This window comes from Mastigoproctus giganteus, chromosome 10 (genome assembly GCF_048544385.1).
Source record: "Mastigoproctus giganteus isolate SK-2022 chromosome 10, ASM4854438v1, whole genome shotgun sequence".
NCBI lineage: Eukaryota > Metazoa > Arthropoda > Arachnida > Uropygi > Thelyphonidae > Mastigoproctus > Mastigoproctus giganteus.
In genome coordinates, this window is record NC_143584.1 from 125,351,423 (window position 1) to 125,377,623 (window position 26,201).

Here is a 26,201-nt window from a genome sequence, read left to right on the forward strand (position 1 = left end):
TCAGTCTTGTCTTATATCTTGCAAAAAGGATTCTTCTGCTCCTATGCTTATCTTTAGTGACACTCCGATTTCTAGGCAAAATGATATATCTCTTTTGGAGATTACCCTGACTTCTAATCTCTCTTGGCACAAGCACATTACAAATATTGCTTCCTCTGCATCTAAAAAACTTGGTTTTCTCTTTCGCTCTCGGCGTTACTTTTCTTCCAAACAGCTGCTCACTCTGTATAAATCGCAAATCCGCCCTGCCATGGAATATTGTTCCCACATCTGGAGTGGTGCCCCCAAAACCTCTCTCAGGCTTCTTGATTCCATTCAGAAGAGGGCAGTTAGGTTAATTAATGATTCATCTCTAACAGAGTCTCTCCACTCGCTTTCTCATAGATGTACTGTTTCTGCTGCATGCCTCTTCTACGGATACTTCCATGGGCACTGTTCTTCTGAATTGGCTTCTATAATTCCCGCTCTCTCTCTCTCTTTCAAAACAGTCCGAACACATGCCGCCACCAGCCAACATCCATTTACTGTCCAACTTCAAACCCACAGAACCAACTTTTCATCTTCCTCATTTATTCATTCAACTGCCGTTTTCTGGAACAACCTCCCTTCATACGTATTTCCTGAAAATTACAATCTACAGAAGTTCAAGTCCAATGTCTACAAATATCTTCCTTCGTCTTCTCAACCTCCAACCCAAGCACGGTACTAAGTACTATAGGTTCTAATACCTCTCGTGTTTGGGGTTCTCATAAAAAAAAAAAAAAAAAAATCTTATTGCTAATCAGGCTAGATTTCAAGCACTGCAAGAGTTTTGTGTAACTGTTTTTCAACGGAGAAGGCATTGGAATAATTTAATGCTTACTAATTAAGATTTAGATTTTGTTATATACACTTTAATTACCTATGTGTGTTTTTTTTTTTTTTTTTTTATATATATATATATATATATATATATAGAAAATTATTTTTAATGTTATGTGTAAATCTTTAATTTAACTTATGCTAATAATGAAAATACCGTGTACCCTGGGAGAGATGTATGTTGAATAAAGGGGGAAGAACGGAAAAGAAAAGTGTAACGTTATAAACAAAGTGCGAATTTTGAAAAAATGCAAAATTTGAAAAGAACGACCAAGGTAGAAATAGCAGATTTTTGAAAAGAACGACCAAAGTAGAAATAGCATTGCAGTATCTTTCATAATTTCTGTGTCTTCTTCAGAGGTCATCCACCTAAATTATGAAAAAGAACAGCAATACTCTTACTTCTGTTTCTGACATGTTCTGTATGTCAAAAAACACGTGTACGCGGACACGTGGTAAAAAATAATTTAGAATATAAATTTTGAATAAATAAAATACAAGTTAAGCAAAAATATTATGCCAAAGTATAACATACAGAACATGGATGACCTTACAGAAGTAAGTAGCCCGCCAAAAAGAGAAGACAAAGGAGGCGAGTGTCCGAATGACAAGAATGACAATAACTTACCGCTACTTGACCGGTCGACAAAAAAGAAAGAGCCGGAGGCTAACCCGTGTATATATGCGAAGAAACGCTAGCGGCACCTAGCATTAGACGAATTTTGGTGTACGTATATTTTGTAATTTACATAAGCGGTGGAGCTACGCTAGGTTAAAGTTAAGTACATGATACTCAAACACCCGGGATAGCAAAGAAATATAATAGCTTACAAAGTAGCAGTAGAGTAGCTAAACTTTGCTAAGGCGAAAAATTATGATTGGGTATAGTAAGAAAAATAGTACTCTGATATTGCTTTCGTTACACTAATCGCTCACAGAGCATAAAATGTAGAGTTTAGTAAAGCAAAAAGATGATTAAATTAGGGATATGAAGTTGGGCTAGGGTAGTTTGGGGTTGCAAACCCGTTCCTATAGTTAGGACCCTGAACGAATGTCCGAGAGTAGGTGCATCATGTACATAAGTCAGTTGTGTTAAAGTGTAAGATATATATAAGTTACAATTAACAATTAAATAGATAAATAAATCAAGATATAATTAAAATTAATTAAGATATAATTAAAATTAATTACAAGGTAATACACTATGTTAGACCAATCGGTGGGTACAAGTTTTCCAGACCGTAAGACACCAAAGAGGCCTAGTGTATTGTTTTTACACTATTTACAAACTTGATGCGTATGGGAGTAATTATTAGTTATAAACTAATAATGCTGTTTATATTGATATCTATTAAGTTTTTGTGCCTTAATATGTTAAGGGCTTTATTGATATGATGACGCAGGTATTTAATAGGAAAAAGATTTCTGGTCAGTTTACTGTACAATATTCTGATGTTATCAATAACTGTTGTTTTGTCGCTGCATATCGTTGCTATTCTGATGCATTGTGCTAAGATAACATTAGCATGTACCTGTTTGGAAATATTGGAATTCCATTGTGTATAGTTTACTATGCTAAAGTTGAAAGCTTCACGTTTGTTGTACAAATTGATGGAGGCTATACCGTTTTTTATATTGATGTCTTAGATCCAAAATTTGGGCTGCTGTGTCAGAATTGTTAGTTCTTTCTAGTACAAGTTCGCTAGGGTATAGATGTCCATAATCCTGGATGAAATTCTGGCAGTTAATTACTATGAGGTCATCTATATATCTGAATAGTGTTAGTTCCTGTGGAAATGAGGTTTCTGACCAGTATAGATATAGGTTGGCTATTATACATGAGGCTGGGCTGCCCATAGGTGTTCCATTGGTTTGTTGATATACTATATCGCCATCATATATGAAGTTATTGGAAATACATAAATTAAGTATGTTGTTCCAGTAATAGGTGTTGCAGGAAATAAAATTCTTATGTTTATCATAGATATCTTTGAGTACCAATTTGAGATTGGTTTGATTGATACTGGTAAATAGGCTATGGAAATCAAAGGTTTGAATATTATTGACTGTATTACTTTGCAAAAATTTTAATACAGGTTGGTTGTTGCCTATGATTTTGCTGTTATGTATCTTATTCATCAGTGGTTGCAGTAGTCGTTCAAGTGTTTTTCCTGATTTGTGTACATAACTATTTTTGCATGAGGTTATGAATCTGAAGCCTATTGGTTTTTTATGAAATTTAGGAATGAAGTAGATGTAAGGTAAGCTGTAATTACTTAAGTTGAGCTTTAGTTTTTTGTTGAAAGCCATTAGTTTTTTTGTAATGATATTACATGTACTGGAAATAGGTTTGTAGGTATTGCTTGAGTTAAGTTCATTAGTTAAAGTATATGTATAAAAATATTTGCAAATGAATGCAAAATTATTGGCTGCTTTATCTACCGGTGTGATTACGAAGTTTTTGTGAAATTCTAGCAGTTTTTGTTTTAATGTAGTCAAGTTGTAGTATGTGCCCTGATAATATAAATTTGAACTCTGTAATGCATATTTATGTTTGAATAGGGCGAATGTATGGCTAATCCACATATGGTATGCTTCTATAGGCGTGTTATTTTTGTAGGCTAGTTGGAAGCAGTAGTTTAACAGGTCTTGATATAGCTGCTTATTGAAGTTGTTTATGTTTATTTTGGTGGGCGGCCTGAATTTGAATCCTTGTGATAGTACATGTCTGAGCATTGGGTCCGTAACTATGTTTAGATTTCCTGTAATGATGTGTCCATAGTCTGGATCAATATATTGCTGCATGTTGGTTTGTTGACAAACGCAGTTATTGGTGTCTGTAATATGTGATGTTAAACTGGTAGCTATAGATTTGTAGTTGCAAGCTAATAATCCAAAGGGTTTATTATACTTATATCTTACTTTAATATGACTGGGACTAGTATTTGGAAGTAGATGATTATGCTGATTTACAATTTTATTGATATTTATGTTATCCATGATATGGTTGTTGAAGTTCAAAATAATAATTGAATTTTTATCATGTGTTGTAGAGCTTATGTTTTTAAGATTAAATTTACAAATATCATTTATTATATGAAAGAGATGTTTGGACTAGAATTTGAAAGTGCATATGAATTTGTGTAATGCTTTCAGTATACTGTGTTTAGTACTGAAAAGTAAATTATGTATATCATTTACATTTATAATGTTTTTATCCCAGTTTTTAAGTGTGACTTCAAAATCACCTAAAATATTACTGTGTTTGTTGCTAGTATTTTTAGATTTATGAGTACATTTACGAGGGTTCCTATGGAACTTTATTATATTAAATTTGTCATATATACAACAATCTGTTAAGTTATTGGTAATAATTTTATGGTTGAATTTATTATTTAGACCATATGGGTATAATGTTTTTAATTTTAACATAAATATTTCCTCTTGTTTAGTTCTAATATTAGCGTTATTAATCTGTGCTAATATGGATATGTATATATTGTTGAAGTTGTGAGATTGAAAATGCATATATTCTATTTCTTGTTCTATATTGTTAATATTTCTTTTTAAGTAGTTATTGATGTCAGATCTATGTTGATTAATTCTTACGTGTAGCTTATTGCTGGTTTGTCCGACGTATTTTATATTACATGTTTTGCAGGTTATGAGGTATATAACATTACTAGTTTTACAAAAAGTAGGTTTTGATGCATCATTTGTAATATGTTGCGGGTGTATGCAGGGACAAGTTAAACAAAGTTTATTCTTGCAGGTGTTAAATTTAAGTATATGGATCCCGTATTTATCTAAGTTAGAAGCATTACATGCTGATGTGCTCTGACTTGTGTGTGTTAAATGTGTATGTTCAGAGTTACATCCGTGTTTCGGAGTACAGTACAGAGCATGTGTACCCGGGGTCAAGTTTATCCTACTCTGCCCATGTAGTATTTTGTCAAAGTTATCTGATTCCATTCATATAAGTTGCATAAAAATTACATTAAAATTAAAATTTTAAGTTACAATAATAATTAAAAGGACAACAAAATAAATAAAGTGTATGCGCAACCAGGAGTAAACTGTATTTTCAATATCGGGATAGGAAGGTGAATATATTGCAAGTGAAAATCGAGTAGAAATATAAAAAATCGAGTAGAAATATAAAAAATGTAAGTGTATATAAGCTGTTCTAGGCGGCGTGAGCTCAACCTGGATAAAGCTTAGGATAATAATTATGAATAAAAAATTAAAATTAAGTAAAGAAAGAAAATGGATTTGAATTTGAATAGAGATAAAATGAAATATCGATAATATGAATTATGGATCAGGGACACTGCAAGAGCAAAGGTACCCTACAACCATAATGTATATAGAAAATTATTTTTAATGTTATGTGTAAATCTTTAATTTAACTTATGCTAGCGTAGCGTAGCTCCACTGCTTACGTAAATTACAAAATATACATACACCAAAGTTCGTCCAACGCTAGGTGCCGCTAGCGTTTCTTCGCATATATACACGGGTTAGCCTCCGGCTCTTTCTTTTTTGTCGACCGGTCAAGTAGCGGTAAGTTATTGTCATTCTTGTCATTCGGACACTCGCTTCCTTTGTCTTCTCTTTTTGGCGGGCTACTTACTTCTGTAAGGTCATCCATGTTCTGTATGTTATACTTTGGCATAATATTTTTGCTTAACTTGTATTTTATTTATTCAAAATTTATATTCTAAATTATTTTTTACCACGTGTCTGCGTACATGTGTTTTTTGACATACAGAACATGTCAGAAACAGAAGTAAGAGTATTGCTGTTCTTTTTCATAATTTAGGTGGATGACCTCTGAAGAAGACACAGAAATTATGAAAGATACTGCAATGCTATTAAGGCGCCTCCGTAGCCAGGTGGGAAGGAGCAGCAGTGCGTAGCACACGCTTCTTGATTAGACCGGGGTTCGAGCCCGTCACCACCAAATACGGAGGATGCGGAAAGGTCATTCAGGGAATGACCACCGCATATCCCGGAGCAATATGGCCTTAGTTGCTAATGCTCCTAAAAAAAAACCAAATAACAGCAATGCTATTTCTACTTTGGTCGTTCTTTTCAAAAATCTGCTATTTCTACCTTGGTCGTTCTTTTCAAATTTTGCATTTTTTCAAAATTCGCACTTTGTTTATAACGTTACACTTTTCTTTTCCGTTCTTTCCCCTTTATTCAACATACATCGCTCCCAGGGTACACGGTATTTTCATTATTAGCATAAGTTAAATTAAAGATTTACACATAACATTAAAAATAATTTTCTATATACATTATGGTTGTAGGGTACCTTTGCTCTTGCAGTGTCCCTGATCCATAATTCATATTATCGATATTTCATTTTATCTCTATTCAAATTCAAATCCATTTTCTTTCTTTACTTAATTTTAATTTTTTATTCATAATTATATATATATATATATATATATATATATATATATATATATATATTTTTTTTTTTTTTTTTTTTTTTTCCTGGCTCTCAGGTATGGGCAGCCTGGAAGCGGGATCGCTGGCACCCACCGGTATAGCACTACTTCTGATGGGTGCAGGATTTTGGTGCATGAGGCACTGTTGAAATAGTAGACAGGGAGCAGCTGTCCAGGTGCCAGCTGTTCCCTGGTGGCGAAGAAGCCTGTTTTGCAGGGGTTCTGCACAAATTCATTTTATCAGGTGGAGATAGACACCTTAGACATAACAATAATAATATCGCTGATAAAATAGGCTGCCACCAGTTAACAGTATCCCAGGTGCTGAAGTGTGAAACCGGTGATGTGAAGAGAAGACCTGGATTGGGCCGTAAGAGAGGGACTATGCCTTCCCAAGATCGATATTTGAAACGGCTATGCCTTCATAATCTAAATGCTAGTGCTCCTGATCTAAAACTAGACCTTAAGATGGCCTCTGGCATTGTTTCAGCAACGAACTATCCAAAGACGGCTTTCAGAATGTGGTCTGCATACCTATAAGCCCAAGAAGAAGTCTTTGTTGACCCCAACAAATGAGGAAGAAGCGACTTGCTTGGGCTAAAACACGTTTCATGGACAAAAGAGCAATGGCACACGGTCATCTTTTCTGACAAATTGAAATTCAACCTGCATGGTTCGGATGGGAAGCGATATGTCAGAAGACGAAAATCGGAGGCATACCATCCTGACTGCATAACACCGACTGTAAAGTTCCCCGCTGGTCAGATGATCTGGGGATGCATAACAAGCAAAGGGGTGGGGTGAATTAAGTTTATTAACAGAGCGGTGAATTCAGAAACCTACACTGCTGTCTTGGAGGAGTGCCTGAAACCCATTACAAAGGGTACTAGGAAAGTTTTGCAATATGACGCAACAATGAATCACAGGAAGCTGCTTGTTGCTGCATGTTGTGACATGTTCATACGTGCATAGTAGCCACCTCGCCAAGTCGATGGGCTCAGTTATTCATTAGTAGTGAGAGTGTAAAGTGGTTGCGATGGCATCGTGGTCACGAAATGAGATAAGGACAGTTTTGCGGTATAATTTTGTGCGTGGTTTAACCATAGACCAGTGCTTAGAAGAAATGACTCTTGCACTAGATGATGATTGTCCACATCGTACAACGATATTCAGGTGGTATAGAGAATTCCAAAGGGGAAATTTCACTCTGGAGGATTCTGAGAGGCCGGGAAGGCCACGAACGTCAGTTACGGAGGAAAACGTTACTGCTGTGAGGAAAATGCTTGACGAAAACAGGCGAGTGACCTACCAACAGATAGAGGATACTTTGGGCCTAAATGCACCAGCAATTCGTTCGATTCTGCAAGATCATTTGCACGTGAAGAAACTTTGTTCTCTCTGGGTGCCGCATCAACTGACTGAAGAGCAGATGACACGACATGTGACTTGGTGCCGGGAGATGTTAAAAAAGTTTGATAAGGGACAATCTCGGTATGTGAACAACATCGTGACAGGTGACGAGACTTGGCTGTACTATTACGATCTGCCGACCAAGGCTCAAAACAAAGTTTGGGTCTTTGATGATGACGACACACCCGTAATTGTCAGAAAATCCCGATCTGTAAAGAAGAAAATGATAGCTGTATTTTTCAAATCGAGTGGAATTGTGGAACGTGTCGTTTTGGACACGCAGAAGACAGTCACAGCTAAGTGGTATACTGAACAATGCCTGCCTATAGTCATTGGATCTATGAAGAACCTGCGGCCAAAGTCAAGAATGGACACCTGGTACCTCCATCACGATAATGCTGCAGCTCACCGCGCCAAAGCCTGCACCGAATATTTGACCACGACAGGACTGAAACTTCTCGAGCACCCTCCCTACAGGCCAGACCTTGCTCCCTGCGACTTTGCACTGTTCCCGCATGTGAAAATGAAGCTAAAAGGGAGGCGGTTTTCCAGTGATGAGGACCTTCTACGGGCTTGGGACAACGAGTGTGCTTTACTCCCTAGTGAAACTTGGTAGAACTGGTTTAAAGATTGGTTTCGGAGGATGGAGAGGTGTATTGAATGTAGAGGAAATTACTTTGAAAAAATTAAATAAACAAAGCTGTATTGCAAAACTTTCCTAGTACCCTTTGTATTTGGGCGTCCACTACACAAACGTCCAAAACTGCATTTTTCAACAGGACTCATCACCTTTCCACACAGCAAAATTGTTAAGTTTTATGCTATTTAGATTTAATGATGAGTTTGTCTTCTTGTCTCACAAAACTTAAAACATACACCAATATTTTCCCTTGGTTTTTCTCCCTTAAAGTGCAGTCATTCCTCAGAAATGCCCTTGCCACGTTGGTATAAGAGGCAATGACTTGTTTGATGCAGCCACAAAATCAGCAACACTACAAAGTTGCATCCGCTTGTCAGTCCTCTATACAGACTGCAAGCAATTAAACTACAAAAAATAATGTGCGCATTGGCAAGAATCTTGGAATGGGTGCCCTACTAACAAGCTAAATGAAGTTAAGCCTGTAATAATGCATTGGCATTCTAGTCAGTGCAAGGTTTGCCGGGAGGAAGTAATTCTTGACTGCGCATAGGACATTCTCACCTGATGCATTCGTATTTGCTGAGGGCTGATGATTGTCCTGTGTGTATATATTGTAAAGCAAACTTAACTATTCGTCATATTTCAGTAGAATGTACTTTTTTTAGTAATGAATGCCATTTAAGTTTTAGCCATCTGTCTGAGCCTTATACACTCAGCCAGATTTTATCGGACGATGACAATATGTTAGATATATTCATGTTTTCAGAACTGATTAATTTATATAGATCTATTTAGATTGCTTTAATATTTAATATATTATAAATGTTTTATGCCATGTATTTGTTTATAATATATTAACTAGATATGTTATTTTATATTTTTACTTATTTCCTATATTTTTATATTTTATTACCTTAGACTTGGCACACAATAGCCTTAGATGCTGATATGCCATAAAACTCCTAAAAACCAACCAACCAACCAACCTCAGAAATGCTGGTATTACAGTGTTGTACTGGTCCAGCAACAGTCCAGATTTGAACCCTATTGAAAATTGCTGGTACATAATGTTGTCTAAAATTGCTCAGAAGCCAATAAGTAAGATTCAGCTGTAGGAGAGCATTGTAAGGGTGTGGTACCACAAAATTGGGCAACTGTATAGAAGTTTTCTGAGCAATGCAGACAGGCTGCCAGGGCAGGTCATGGGGGTTTTGTCAATGATATATAGAAGTTTTGCTAGCAGGGAGGAGGTGATTGTCCCTCTGTATAAGGCAATGGTCAGGACACGCCTTGAGTACTGCGTACAGGTCTGGAGGCCTCATTTTAGGAAGGATGTAGATTTACTTGAGCGTGTACAGAGAAGGGCAACAAGATTGGTGAGGGGAATGAAGGGATCCTCTTACCAAGAGAGGCTTAAGTTCTGCAAATTGTAGTGGCTGGAGACTAGGCACTTGCGCAGTGATCTGATTGAGGTGTATAAGGCCTTGAATGGGTTGAGCACGCTGAATTCTGATGGGATCCTTCCACTTGTTCAGATTACGAACCTAAGGGGGCATAAATTCAAATTAAGAAAGGACAGATGTAGAATAGATGTGCGGAAATTTGCCTTTAGCCAGCGGGTGGTTAATTGCTGGAACAAACTTCCATCTGTCGTTGTGGAAGTTGATAGGTTGAATAAATTTAAGGAGGAACTGGACAGGCATTTGGAGGGAATGGTGTGATATTTTTTTTTTTGGCTGATGCTGCATAAGCTCATACACTTGCTTTCTTGCATCACATGCCACTACTACTACTACTACTACTACCCTTTGGGAAGATATTTATGGCAATTAGGTATATCAGGTGGAGTCTTTTTATTGGATTTCATTTACAGAGATATATATATCCCATCTAACAAATGCATTTCGAATATTTCTGCAACTCACAATGCAGCGCAAAACACATTATTTGCAAAATTCACAAGTTATGCAGTTTTTCCCGAGTTACCCGAGAGAGAGAGTCAAAATGAGAAGGGAATCACCAAGAAAGAGAAGAATGGTGATATCCAGCTCAGGACCCTGGGTGTGCCAAGTCCATACTCACCAGATGTGAGCCCTCAGGGCTCACATATGATGATTGATTTTAAACTTATCCTCATCTGGAGAGAATGGTAAACACTTCTTCTTCTTTATCTTCGCCTTCTTCCCACGTTTATATGGGGTCAGCATTTCCGTCCTTAATTCTTTTCCTCCATTCCTCCCTATCTTGGGCTTCCTCTCTCCTCCATCCTCTCTTTTAAATCCTCTGCCACCTTGTCCTTCCATCTCAGCTTAGGTCTCCCCCTCTTCCTCTTCCCTATCACCTCCAAAGCACCTCTTCCCCACATACTCCTCACTTCTTCGTTCCACATGTCCAAGCCACCTCAACCTAGATTCCTGCATTTTTTTACTCAGAGACCCCACCTTAACCATACCTCTGATGTAGTCATTTCTTATTCTGTCCTTCCTCGTCACACCACACATCCACCTTAGCATCCTCATCTCCGCCACTTTCATATTTTTTTTATCTTGGGCCCTTGTAATCGCCCATGTCTCAGCACCGTACATCAATGCGGGTCTAACCACCGTTTTATACTCTTCCCTTCATTTTACAATTTACTTTCTTATCACACAGTACCCCACTCATCTTTCTCGAGTTCAACCATCCACATTGCACTCTGTGCTGTATTTCTGCATTTAATCCTCCATCCCTCTCAACGTTCTATCCCAGATACTTAAATTTCGAAGCTGATGGTAGCTTTTTCTCCTGCAATTTTATAGAGCTCTCATCTTCTCCATTTAATACCATATATTCTGTCTTTGTTCTACTTATCCTCATGCCTCTCTCTTCCAATGCTTTCCTCCATTCCTCCAATTTCTTCTCTACCTTTCCTTGAGATAGTTTGCACAGTACAATATCATCCGCGAACAGCATACTCCATGGTGCTCTACTCTTCACTTTTCCCACCAACATCCATTACCGGATCAAACAGATATGGGCTTGGAGCTGATCCCTGGTGCAGTCCAACTTCTACAGAGAACCCCTCAGTCGTACCTACACTACTCTTAACCTGAGTCACCGCTCCCTCGTACATTTCCTTCACAAGCCTTATGTACTTTTCTGATGCACCCTTCTCCCTCGTACATCTCCATACCTCTTGTCTGGGCATTTTATCATATGCTTTTTCCAGAGAATGGTAAACACTGCAATCCATCTATCATTAAAAAGGTTGAAATGTGGAGGCTGCAGGTTAGTAATTTGTTTGGGCATATTAACTTTCTTGCTTACTTTATGTTTCTATTTGAAATTTACACCTACGTGCACCTTCTTTGGTGATAAAAGCTGAATAACCAAAAGATTAAACTAATTAAGTTACCTACATTGCTTCTAGGGTCCAACTTATATTTCGAACAAAGAAAAAAAAAACCCGAAAAAAAAAATAAATAAATAAAATAAAATAATTCTTATATGCATCCATCCTGATGGCTGAAAATGTATGAAATAATGTGTCTGAAGATGCTGAGACATAGGCCAGCTGTGGGTAAACCTGCATCTTTATTGGATGCTATGTTGGTATGTTGATAAGTAGATTTTTCATTAGCTGGGGAGTTAGAGATGGTATTTACTGAAGTTATTTCTGTTCAAGAATTTGTATGTCGTTTCTTATGTTTCCAGCCATTAAAATAAACCCACTAGATACAAGGTGTCTAGTTTTCTTAAGATTACTCTTTTCATCACTGAGGAAGATATGAAATTTATTCTGAAGTATTTTGATAAAATTAATTTCATAAATGTCTGATTTCCATCTATATATAATTTCCAGGAAATAAACAAATATTTTATTTCCTGTACACCAACTGGGCTAGCTGGGTGGGTAAAGTGCCTGCTTGGCAACCCAAAGGTCGCAGGTTTGAATCCTGCCTTGGGAGGTGCATTATGGCCACAGAAGTCGATGCGCCAACAACTAACAAAAAAAAAAAAAAAAAAAATTTCCTGTACAAGGAAATAAAATATATAGATACAGCGGAACTTCTCTATTACAAACGTCTGTTTAACGAATTTCTCTATACAGTGGTACCTTGGTTTGCGAGCATAATTCGTTCCGGAAACGTGCTCGTAATCCAAAGTACTCGTATATCAAAGCGAATTTTCCCATAAGAAATCATGGAAACCCAGATGATTAGTTCCAAAACTCAAAAATATTCGTATACTGTAAAAATGATATTAAATTTTTATAAAAAATTTAATATCATTAAATATATAAAAAAGTATATTAAATTTAATATACATAAAGCAATCGGATTTGTGGTAAGACGACTTTCACTGTCACTAAAGGAATCACTGCTATCTGTTGACTCTTTCTTTTTGTGCGACTTTAACAAGGAACCTCTCCAATGACACTTGCCTTCTCTTGAGGATTTCACGGAAATATGACAATTGCATTGTCGTTAAACAGATTCATCGCTCGCACTATTACAAAATGAGTAGGCACACTTGATACACATAAACAAAGCTGCGCGTGTGTAGCAATTGAATAAACAATACCGTAAAGGCAGAGATACACTATTAACATCTCACATTTTACTTAAAGCGCATTTCTAGGGGTTACTACCATAAAACAATAAAAACAATTTCCAGTTACGTTCCTGCTAGTGTAATCTGTTATAAACTGGTAGTAAACTCGATCTAATTGCATTTGCGATTATACTGATAGCTAAAATTGTGTTGGTTTTTACGTTATTATGTGAAATGTGTTTCCCCTTCACTGATATAAAAAACATAAAAAAAAAAATACATTTTCAGAATCTTCTCTTCATTCCTATCGTGTTGCGTTCGGTTGGGGTGATTCTGCGTTCGACTGCCATTTCTTATAAACACAAAGGCGAATCATGCATAAGCGAATTCGGTTCGCGTATTTATAAATAGTGCATGATCGAATTCGTGTAGTGTAAACACGTGTTATACGAGGACTGACTGTACTTGTATTGCAAGACCTCGCTCGTTTATCAAGTTAAAATGTATTAAAAATTTTTGCTTGTCTTGAAAAACACTCGTAGACCAAGTTACTCGCAATTTAAGGTACCACTGTATTACGAATTTTTTTGCAAAACATTGCACCTTGAAACAATTTTTCATGTAAAATTAATCCCATATAGTGAAGTGTCTCTATAACAAGTTTTTAAATAACAGCCTCAAATATAATGAGGCCTCCTTCCCTCTGAAATTGCTTATTAGCATCTGGAATTAACCATCCTTTTATTGAACACTTTCCATTGATGCCCATAGGAAGGTTTTTTTTGTTACAGGGATAAAACCAAATGAGTTTTCTTAAAAGTGATTATAAACATTTTTCTATAAATAGGAGATTTGTAAATTGATGTTGGCTAAGGAGAAAACAAATTTTTTTTTTTTTTTTTTATGAGAACCCCAAACACGAGAGGTATTATAACCTATAGTACTTAGTACCGTGCTTGGGTTTCTTGGAAACCTTTAGTGCACTGCAGCAGAAATACATAGACTGCTTCGGTAGTCAGTTTTTAGTAACGTCTACTGAGTGACATTCATTCGCTCTCACCTCAACCATACCACGTGACCTTCCTGTTAATCATTATATATAATAATTTTCATCTAACTGGACTTCCAATTCATGGTTTTGTGAAATTTTTTAAATTTCATTCTTTTGGAATGATTTGTCATCAGTCACATAGGCTGTATGCTCTTGTTTTTCTTTCATATATATGTGAATGAAAGCAGAATTAAAGGAATTCACAAAGCCACATATTTCTTCAAAGTGATTGATAAGAAAGGTCATGTGACACTGTTGAATTGACAAATGAACATCATTCAGTAGGCTGTACTAACAATTCACTATATGGCCTATCGCAGCCAAGTAATTTTTTTGTTGCAGAAACAATGTTGAAGAGAAATTTGCACATTAAATTCTGTATGTCCAGTCTCTTGGACATACAGAATTTAATGCGAGCACTGGATGGTTAGATAAATTTAAGAAGTGCCACAGAATTGTGGAAAATATTATTTGTGGAGAAAGTGTTGATGTAAGTGAAGAAGATTGCAACAGTTGGAGAAACAACACCTTAAAGATTTTAGAAGAATATGAACCTAAGGACGTTTTTAATGCTGATGAAATGGGTTTATTCTTTAAATGTTTACCTAATAGAATACTTGCTTTTAAGAACAATAAATGTTTTGATGAAAATCAAAGCAAAGAAAGAATCATCACTGTGCTAGTTGGAGCCAGTATGACAGGAAGTGAAAAATTAAGACTTTTAGTCATCAGAAAATCAAAAAAACCCAAGATATTTTAGAGGCACAAAATCATTGGAAGTTGACTACACCTTTAATAAAAAATTTTGGGTGACAAGTGATATTTTTGAAGAACAGATATAAAAACTAGACAAGCTTTTAACAAAAGAAAAATCGTGTTGATTACTGACAACTGTCCAGCACATCCTGCCAGTATTTCTGCCAAACTTAAAATATGAAGTTGTTGTATTTACCACCAAAAACTAACATCAAAACTCCAACCAATGGACCAAGGCATTATTAAAAATTTTAAATTTCATTATTGAATGAGAATATTGGATGAACATTATCAATGCATTACAAGAAAATAGATACTTGGAATAATGCAATCACTAAGGTTACAATAAACCTTAGAGATCGCATCTCTGAACTGGCAAAAGTTTGGAAAAACGATGTCAGCGAATATACTATTTAAAATTGTTTTTTGAAAGCAGGATTTACATTGAATACAGAAGTCGAACGACAACAGATGAACAAGATGAACTGCCACTTTCACGATTGAAAAACTTTTGGACATTATTAGAATTGAAATGGCTGTTTAAGCATGGGTAATGCATCTCCATCATTTCTAGTACCCAGGTAGTATACATGCATTGTTTTATTATATCTCATATTGTGACTTCACAACGAGTTGCCTATGTATTACACTACTTCGAATAAGTACCGCTTCTCTGGTAGAGAAGACTACTGTTACTTATTCTCGGATGGGCACCACCACCCAGACAGCACTGTTTCGAGCTGGTTGGCTTCATCATCAGTGGGTGGGCAGGTACCCTGTTGCAATAGTGACAATCCAGTTATGAAGTATAACTCCACAATTTGAGAGATGCTTGATGGAGATGCATTACTCATGCTTAAACAGCCTTTTCATACTCTTTGACATTTAGTCAAGAATTATATTTAGATTATTAGAATTGTTTGGAAACATCAAAAATCATATAACACTGGATGGTTATGTTAACGTGGATCAAGATCTGGCTACAGCAGAACATGAACATCTAAATGAAGATGAAATACTGCTGAACAGTGTTAGATGCGACCACGATCACGAAGAAATTAACGATGGCACTGAAGTCACATCAGAACAACCCATCGAAAGGCCAAATCACAAAGAAATTATTCACACTTTTAAAACAGTTCGTCTGGGTCTAGTTTTTTGAAAATGTTCCTGATAATGTTTTTAATGATCTGAATAAATGTGAGGTCTTCTTTGAGAATCAGACACTTTTTTAATTGTACTGTGCAAACAAAAATTACTGATTTTTTTTTAAATTTATAATACTTACCCGCAAAAATGGTGTAAACATGTAATTTAAATAAGTACATTTTTGAAATAAAATACATTAAAAAATAAATGGAGGTTCATTTTTATTTTCTAATTAGATAACAATTTGCAATAAACAAAATTTCTCTATAAGGAAGTTTGACTGTATCTTGATCTTACATGAGTTTAAAGTGCTTCATTACTTTCTTTTAATATATATCCTTCTATAATCAGCTCATCCTTCTGTAATGCACCATCTTGCAATGTGCATTTGAAGTTACTTGCACAAAACCCATGTGCCACCATGTTAAACTCTTTCACTAGCACAATTTCAGTTTATGGTTGTATGCTGTATTTTGATTTGTTTTATATTTTGTGTGTTAAAATTTATATACAGTTACTATACATAAGTATTCTTACTACCCGTACTGTAAAAAATGAATGCAAAAAAAATGATAGTGTTTCAAAAAAATGGAAAGCATTAAATATTGAAATAAAAATGGAAGTTCTGATGAAAATGAAAAAGTTTTGATGAAAATGCCCCCCCATAACACTTCCTCTTATGGAAAAATTGGCCATCAAAAATGAAACAGTATTGCTTATATATGTTTTATTTCAATTAATTTTTATTTAATAGCCGTTAAAGCTGCAATATGCTATATACTATTGTAATAAGTGTTGATAGAAATAAGTGTGAAAATGGAGTAAGTGTTGCCTTTTTTTAGCTCTTATGGAACCCATCAATGACTATTTTATGAAACTGTGCATGTTGTAGCATGTGCATTTCTACATGTGCTTCTTTTTTTTATTCATGTTAAAGCAAGATGAGATGTATTTACACATATCAGCATAGAATTTGTGACGTGAGATAGTTTCAAGCAAAAGGAAATAAATGGAATATGAGTGTGTGAAAAATTGTAGAGTATGATGGGAGCTTTTGCATGCAAATGGAATGGACATGCAAAGTTAAAAGTTTAAATTGAAATCACCTTGTAGGTAATTTCAACTTTTTGCCATGATGGGGGGGGGGAGATAATTTTTAAATATACTAAATAGCAATCATCTGATTTAAATTTCCTGTCAACAACTGAAGGAATTACTAACGTTCTCTTCATTTGATCAGGTGGAGGGTGTAGTGTTCCCCCTTGAGTTATTCCAAGTTTTTCAGCAGACACAATATGCAGTTGGTCTACAAACACGTGCTCCTTCAAACATAATTTAGTGGAACCCCAAAATGTTGCCACTGTATTAAGTTTAGGTGGTAGTGTTGACATTTCAAAACTTTGTTGTGTAATATAACAGCATCCTTAATTTCATTAATTACCAAAATAAAAAAATTATTGTATTAAACCTTTTTAAATAAAAACAATGTGCCATGCTAAACTGATGGGGAAAACAACAATATAAACTACATTAAATCTTTCAGGGAATCTCTTTCCACTGGACAAAAGCATCAGTTTTCCCTTTTGATAGCCCTTTATAACAAAATCCCCACTTGTAACTTAATATACCTACTAGAAAGTGAATACTCCTAATCTAATGTAAAGCTGTGATCCATTGGACTGATGTCAGTTTTGTCTAAAATTTTTGAATACTAACTTAGTACGGTAGTAATATTATGTTCAAAATTCACCATTTATTTTTTGAATAATCCACAAACGATGTTTTCCTGTTGTAATAATAAAAATTAAATAAATATATATATATTTTTTTTTAGGAGGTAGCAGGGAGCATAAACTCTTCAATCCAGATGAAGACCATCATAACTATAAAGTAAGTTCTGAAGTCTTAGAATGCTTTCTTTAAAATTCATGTTTTATAAAAGAATGATGTATTATAATCAAAGAACAAATATAAAGTAATTACAGGCAGTTCTCGCTTTACGAGTTCCTGGATTTACAAAGTTTTTTTTTTTTTTCCCCATGTATCAACAAAATCAAAAATATGAACAGTAATTACAAAAACTGAATGTTAAACATTCATAAATATTGCATTTCAAACCATGCGCGTAGCTATACAATACAGTGTTTACTCTGCTTTACAATATTAATCCGTTCCAGAGACACCATCGTATCGTGAAAATATCGTAATGTGGACCCAATAACATTGTTTTTTGGTAATTCGTTCCATGATCTCGGAAATTGGAATTTTCGCTACATAACTCTCTAAAAGGTCATTTTTATAGTGTAAATTGTATTAGTTACCAATTCAAATCATTAAAATGCACTACACTTTCATCGTTATCATCTGTTCTGTTATAAGAACCAATTTTGAATGGCTCTGTGATATTTTTCTAAAGCACAATTCTGGAGGTCACAACCATAAAACAAAAACAATTTGCACTTTCCGGTTTATTGGGCCTTTTTGTTACTACAAGCAATTATAAATGGGTAGTAAACTCGATGTTAGCATTAGCGTTAGTAGAGGCATACGATGCAAGAAAGCAAGCTTATACAGCATCAGCAAAAAATAAATAAAAAAATTAAAAAAAACCTCCCATTTCACCCCTCCATTCGTTCCAAATGCCTGTCCAGTTCAGCCTTAAATTTATTTAGGCTATCAACTTTCACAACAAATGGTGGAAGTCTGTTCCACCAATCAATTATCCGCCAGCTAGAGACATATTTCCGCACATCTATTCTACAACTGTCTTTCCTCAATTTGAATCTGTGCCCACTCAGGTTCTTAATCTGAGCAAGAGGAAGAATCCCATCCGCATTCAGCTTGCTCAACCTATTCAAGGCCTTATACACTTCAATCAGATCACCTTGCAGGTGCCTACTCTCCAGGCGCTGCAATTTGCAGAACTTAAGCTTTTCTTGGTAAGAGCACCCCTTTGCTCCCACCCCACCAATCTTGTTGCCCTTCTTTGTACTCGTTCTAGCAACTCTACATCCTTCCTAAAATGAGGCCTCCGGACCTGTACACAGTACTCTAGGTTGGCCTGACCATTGCCTTGTATAATGGGATAATCACCTCCCTCTCCCTGCTAGCAAAATTCCTATATATCATTGACAAGACTCCATGACCTGCCCTGGCAGCCCATCTGCACTGCTCAGCAAACTTCATATTTGACTGCACAATTACCCCTAGGTCTTTTTCACTTTCCACTTCCCTGAGTGCAGTACCACACAGTTGGTACGTTTCTCTTCAGTTATTTCTACCCATTCGCAGTAATTTACATTTGTCAATGTTAAACTTCAGTTACCACTTCTCAGCCCAATTGCCCAACTTATCTAGATCCATTTGGAGTAGCATACTGTCTTTACTGTCGTTAACAACCCTGCCAACCTTTGTATCATCTGCAAACTTGGACATTAAACCTTGATATACCTTCATCAATATCATTGATGAAGGTATATCGGGTTATATGTTATTGCATTTGCGAAAATACCGATAGCTGTGCTGTACTGCACAGCACAGCCAATCATGAAAGGTTAAAGTGACACACAAAAATCCTTTGCCAATCAATTAAATACTGGAAATAGACTGTAGTTGTTCCTGGAAGGTGATGGTCCTTGTTAGAATGTAAATGGAATGGTGTTATAGGCTTCTTTAGTGTGTTATGGACAATCCTATATAAACTGAATGCAATATACCGCTCACACCACTTTTCTCTTTTATAATAGCAAAGTCACTTTTTTCACTTTCCTTTAACTGTAGGTATGGGTACGCATTGTATGATATTTCCCCTGCTTGGTCAGTGGTGACTAGAAATTCGGCATAAATTGCGTAAAATTATGACATCACGAGGCAGCTTCATCACTGAATAAGAGCTACTCCATTTATATGGCTGCGGCAGGTTTAGTAGTTTAATTTGTTAATTTGTTAAACTACTAAAGCACCGAAAGATATATGCTCCCAGAAGGGCCTTTCATGGCGGAAAGGTTTCAGTGGAGACGTCAGACGAAACCCGTTTCAAAAGGTCCACACACGACCTTTTCAACTAAATTGTGATCCAAGAAAGCAACGGGAAACTACTTGGATTATCCTTCCCTTGAAAACTTCAATGATAGCAAGCAAAATAAACCACGGCCCCGAGTCTCGGCGTCCCTCGAATGGGGCAGGGGTGCTAAGAATCTCCGAGCTTGCGTCGAAGAATTTTCTGAAACTAGCTACATGGAACGTTAGAAGCCTACTACAACCAGGAAAACTAGCCAATGCTTTACAAGAAATGGAACGCATTAACATCAACATACTTGGGCTAAGTGAAACCAAATGGCCTGGAACAAAGAAGTTTATATCAAACGACCACCACGTCTTCTGTTCCGGAGGAGAAGAGAACACCAAGCAGACGTACGGCGTCGCTTTCGTTGTCCACAAACAACTGGCCAACAAAGTCACCAGTTTCACCTCAATATCGGAACGAATCTCACTACTACAGCTAGCAGGCAACAAGATCAACCTGAATGTGCTCCAGGTCTACGCACCAACAGCGGACAAAGACGATCAAGAAATTGAATTGTTCTACGACAAGCTAAGCAACACTTTAAAGTCGCTGAAGAAGCACGACATGACGGTCATCCTCGGTGACTTTAATGCCAAAATCGGTCAAGGAAAGCTACAAAATATAGTCGGAGAACATGGCTTGGGGACACGGAATGAACGAGGCGACAGACTCGTCCAGTTCTGCCAAGAAGAAAAATTTAGCATTGCCAACACTTGGTTCAAACTATCACCTCGACGACTATACACCTGGACCTCACCACAAGACTCTGACAACAATATCGTCAGGAACCAAATTGACTACATCTTAATCAACATCAGATATAAGTCAAGTGTCCTCAAGGCAAAAACTTACCCCGGAGCTGACATATCATCAGACCATAACCCAGTAACAGCAACACTACGTCTCAAATTACGAGCACTCAAACGCACAAGCACAACAAAAAGAATCGACCTGGAGAAACTGAAGAACACCGCCAACAGACGACAAGTACAGCTTCATCTCAACACTACAATCCGATCGATCGAAGCAGTAACAACAGACGTGCAAGCATTCGGGCGTTCACTCAAACAGTGCATCAATGAAACAGCAGAAACCCTGCTAGGACATCAGGCGTCGAAAAAGAAACAACGGTGGATGACCCAGCACATACTAGACCTAATGGATGAACGGAGAATATTCAAAAACAACAACAACCGGGAAAAATACAAAGAACTACAACAAAAGATCAAACAGGAAATCCGGAAGGCGAAGGAAAAATGGATGGAAGATCAGTGTGCAGAAATCGAAGACCTAATCAAGAAAAATGACAACTATAACCTGCACAAGAAGCTTAAAGAAGCTGGAAACATCTACAAACCGGCTCCTATCCCAAGTTTATATACGGACAACAATCAACCTATACTAAGCAAACAAGCCAAACTCGACACCTGGAAGAGCTATATATACAATCTGTTCGGCACCAACAGAAAACCGGCAGAAACGCAACAACAAACACAGGAAGACAATCTCCACATATTAACATCTGAAGTGGAACATGCCATCCGAATAACAAAGCCAGGAAAGGCCTGTGGACCTGATCAGATTCATGTGGAACTGCTGAAACAACTAGACTACAGCAACATCCAACAACTAACGAAATGGTTCAATCAAATCTACAACAACAACGACATTCCATCCGAATGGCTCCAATCCATCTTTGTGGCCATACCAAAAAAGGCTACCAGCCGGAAATGCGAAGACTTCAGGCTGATCAGTCTAATGAGCCAGGTGCTAAAAGTCTTCCTCAAGGTGATTCAGCAAAGGATAAGATGTAAGTGCGAAAGTGCACTAGGAAACTTACAGTTCGGATTCTGCAGGGGACTAGGCACCAGAGAAGCAATTTTCTGTTTACAAATATTGCTACAAAGGTGCTATGAACATCAAAAAGACGTGTATATATGTTTTATTGACTACGAGAAAGCCTTCGATTCAGTAGACCACGACCGCCTAATTGACCGACTGAGAAAACTTGGGCTTGAAAACAATGATATCAACTTTATTACAACTCTCTACTGGAATCAAACAGCCCGGCTTCGCTATGACAACGATCTGACAGACCCAATTCCAATAAAAAAAGGCGTCCGGCAAGGCTGTCCATTATCTCCCATTCTTTTTAACATCTATTCGGAAATGATCTTCGACCAAACACTGGCTGACAAGAACATCGGCATAAAAGTTAACGGACACTACATCAATAACTTAAGATATGCCGATGACACAGCACTAATCGCGGATTCAGAACAAGATTTACAGACCATCTTGAACGAAGTGGACATAAAAAGCCAAGCATGGGGGCTACGAATCAACAAAAAGAAAACAAAGGTGATGAAGGTCAGCAGGACTGCAAGCAAAATCACGATCAAACTAAACAACGAAAAATTAGAGCAAATACACCGCTTCAAGTATCTCGGAGTACTCATTGATGACCAGCTGAACCATGAGGCCGAAATCAAAAGCAGAATTGAACAAGCCAGGCAGGCATTCACCAAATGGAGAACCCTCCTCACCGACAGAAGCTTGAACATCGTGCTCAAATTACGCACATTGAAATGCTACATCTGGCCAATACTGCTCTACGGTGTAGAAACCTGGACTCTAACATCAGCCACTACAAAAAAGCTCCAGGCCTTCGAAATGTGGCTCTACCGAAGAATGCTGAAAATTCCGTGGACAGCCAAGGTAACCAACGCACAGGTCCTGCAGGACATGCACACGGAACGGGACCTGCTCAAAACCATCATCAGCAGGAAATGCAAATACCTAGGTCACATCGCTGGGAACCAACAAAAATATCACCTACTACCACTCATCCTGGAGGGAAAGATCGAAGGCAAGAAACGCCCAGGAAGACCGAAAATGGCATGGCTAGATAACATCAACACCTGGCTTCACATGACAGCACAAATTCTACACGCAGCGCTAGACAGAGAACAATATCAAAACGAAGTCGCAAACGCCATTCGGCAGCATTAAAGAAGAAGACTATTTATAGGCTTACCTGCCTTAAACAAACTCCAAGATCATTCCAACTGAGCTCATTACCAACCAACTGCCCTTACCAGTCGGTTGGTAATTTGTATGGAGAAAACATCCGAAAAACTGGTTAACAACAGACTGTTGTGGTTCTTGGACACACAGCTGTTGTTAAGAGTGCATCAGTATGGCTTTTTAAAGCCAGATCATTCTTTGATAAAAACAGAGACAAACATTTGTAATTGCTTCCTTTGGAGTGAATGCCTAGCTATGATCTGCCTTGATGTGTCATTGATCTGTATTGTGAGTCAGAAGAAAAATCCTCTGACTCACAATGGCATTATAGCATATTACAAGATCTTTATGAAGTTCTTGTAATATGCCACAATTCAAAACTTTTAAAGCCATAGAACCTTTCGGGTCAGATATAAAAATACATTATCCGAAACATATATGCAAGAAGAGGGAGTCCTTAGCACAACTTCTTTTGTGATCAGAATCAAATAACTAAAAATATACCAGGCATAGTTGAAACATATCTTTACGCAGATGACCTTGCCATATCATGCCACTCACAGAATATACATACAAACAACAGCTGTAAAGAGTAATAAACAGAGAAATATGGACAAAGAATAATGATTACAGGACATCAAAAGGGAAAGCAACCACAATCCACTTCTGCAGAAAATACAAAATCCACTCTGAATGTGAATCAAATTAGAAAATCAGCCAATCTTATTCTTGGGATATTCTTGACAGTAAACTTAACTTTCTGGAACATGTCAGATATCTCTGCAGTGACATGGGTAGCTGACCATCACACACTATTACACCTGTACCAGGCACTAATTAGATATAGACTGGTGCCCCCCTCTCTACAGCTGTGGTTGAACCAGTTGTTTTCCAGGCTGAACCTCATACATAATAGCACTTTATGCATTGCCTTAGGAGCCTATAGAACATCACATGTTTACAGTTCATATGTAGAAATTTATGAACCTTCCCTTCACCTTCAGAGACAAATGATTTTAGTAACCTATGCTAAAAAATTAAATCTTTCTAACCACCCTACCTCATAATAGCTTTTCAGTCCACAATGGGATAATTTATATAGAAATGAGGATTGAACCTTGATAGTGTATTCCAAGAGATCATTATAATAAGGCCACCATGCCAAACATAGTCACTGTGCTGTGATAACTACTTCCAGCAATGGGGGATGAACAATATACTTAACCTAAAATCCAATGGATACTTGCAGCGTATTCATCACAGTACTCCCATTATTCGCGGATATACTCAGATGGCTCGAAAACAAATAATATGTTAGATATATAATAGTAATCTTTTTCTAATATTACAATGTCTGAAGTGCTCCTGGTTGAATGCATTTGTTACACTGCTGAGTTAATGAAAGTATATTGCGCTGGACTTTACTGAGAAGTTGCCTCTCCCAAACCATCTTATACACTGACTCACTAAATGCAAGAAATGCTCGTTAATGTAAACTTCAGTAGTCCATCAAATTCAAACACAGCCGATATTACTTATGGAAAAGAAAACAAAGTTATTTTTTGTTTGATTCATGGGCATAAAAGGTAATGAGTGCACTGATAGAGCTGCGAAAAACAACAGATACAATTTCTTCATCACATCAGATTCCATAAATTTGGTTTGTTTTTTTTGTATTCAATGATAAACAATCTAGTCCAGTATTTATTAGAATAGGACAACTTATTTAACCCCTTCATTGATTATCCCAAGATATCTCATTTTTAGTTTTAAATGTTATTTGGAACTGCACGAAATATCTCGGGATACAATAATACCCGAAGCAAACAATAATACCTAATACCTCCAAATTTAGGACTGAAACATATTTTCTCTGGTATTTATCTGGCTATTGCATTAGGCAGGTAAATCCCAAGTTTTCTCAAGATTTTCTTAAGGCTGGCAGCAAACGACTAACTTTCGTTTTACTTATATTGTACAGCAATGTCAGAACAGTAGCTCGCATTTCTGTGCCACCAGTAAGCAAAATATAATTTGCCATCCTAAATGCAGAATACTGAACCCATGAAAATAATTCACAAAAACAATATCGAAAAATATTTCGGCACCCTCTTGAACTGCCACCCATAAGCGACGCTTACCTCGCCTGTCCACTTGTGGCGGCCCTGTGCCAGAATGTAGTTAGTTAGCGATTACAACTTGTGCGTTCCACTTGATTTTTTTAAATTTATTTATATAATGAGTAATGAAGACTTTTTTTTTTCTGTGCCTTTCTTTTAGCTCAAGCACTAATATATTAAAAAAATCTATATAATTTGCACACTTTTTGGCATACATGAGGTAACTCGGGATAGCCCAAATGGGTTAATTACTCCCATGTATTTTCTACGAAAAAATTAATAAATAACACAAACTATACGATGAGTATTTGCATGATGCATACTTTTAATCTGTAAAATAAAAAAAGTCGATCCGTTATGGCACATTTTCCGGAAAAAAATGTTCCAGGAAGGGGTTAAAGGTATAACAGAGCAATTGATTATAAATCTGAATTATAACAAGCATGTAAAATTTAGTTACAACTACTTTGGCAGAATCAAGTCAACTGCAAATTGTTCCATATAAAATATTTAATATGAAAGTCAAGTTTTCACGTTTGCAAGAATACATATTTGACACACACCCCAAACTTAATACATTTACATCTTCTCAAAAAAAGACTGACAGTCCTTTAGCAGATCTTAATTGTAACTGTCAAATGCTTCCTTTTAGACTATCCCATACGTCACATAGTACAAAGAGCAGCTTTTCGCTGTCTAGCACAGTGGTGTGCAACCTACGGCCTGTCGGCAGAATCCATACTGGCGATTGTTGATCAGACGGAAGGTTTCTAGGTAGTTTAAGAGTTGGCGGTTAATCGATTTCTCCATTACTTTAGAAAGAGTAGAAGTGATTGCAATGGGACGATAATTGGATGGGAGGAATTTGTCACCCTTTTTAGGAACTGGCTGAATATGAGCAAATTTCCAAGCAGAAGGAAAAACACCTTTGGAATAAGAAAGTGAAAAAAGGCAGCAAAGAATAGGAGTAAGTTCAGGAGCACTGGTTTTGAGAACAAGTGGAGAAATACCATCGAGACCTGGAACTTTCTTAACATCAAGATTCGTCAAAATCCTTCTGACATCCTTTTGACGGAAGACCACAGGAGGCATTGCATGGAGCGTGTTGGGAATTGAGGGAGGTGTTTTA

General features: G+C 36.8%; 1 protein-coding gene across 1 annotated transcript in view; it reads left to right on the forward strand.

Moving 5' to 3' along the window:
* Window positions 1-26,201, forward strand: part of Rrp6 (exosome component Rrp6) — a 260,374-nt gene that overhangs the window by 226,125 nt on the left and 8,048 nt on the right. The window contains exon 20 of the mRNA XM_090383738.1: window positions 17,694-17,749. Coding sequence (XP_090239864.1) covers window positions 17,694-17,749 — 56 coding nt within the window. The remainder of the gene's footprint in view (window positions 1-17,693; window positions 17,750-26,201) is intronic.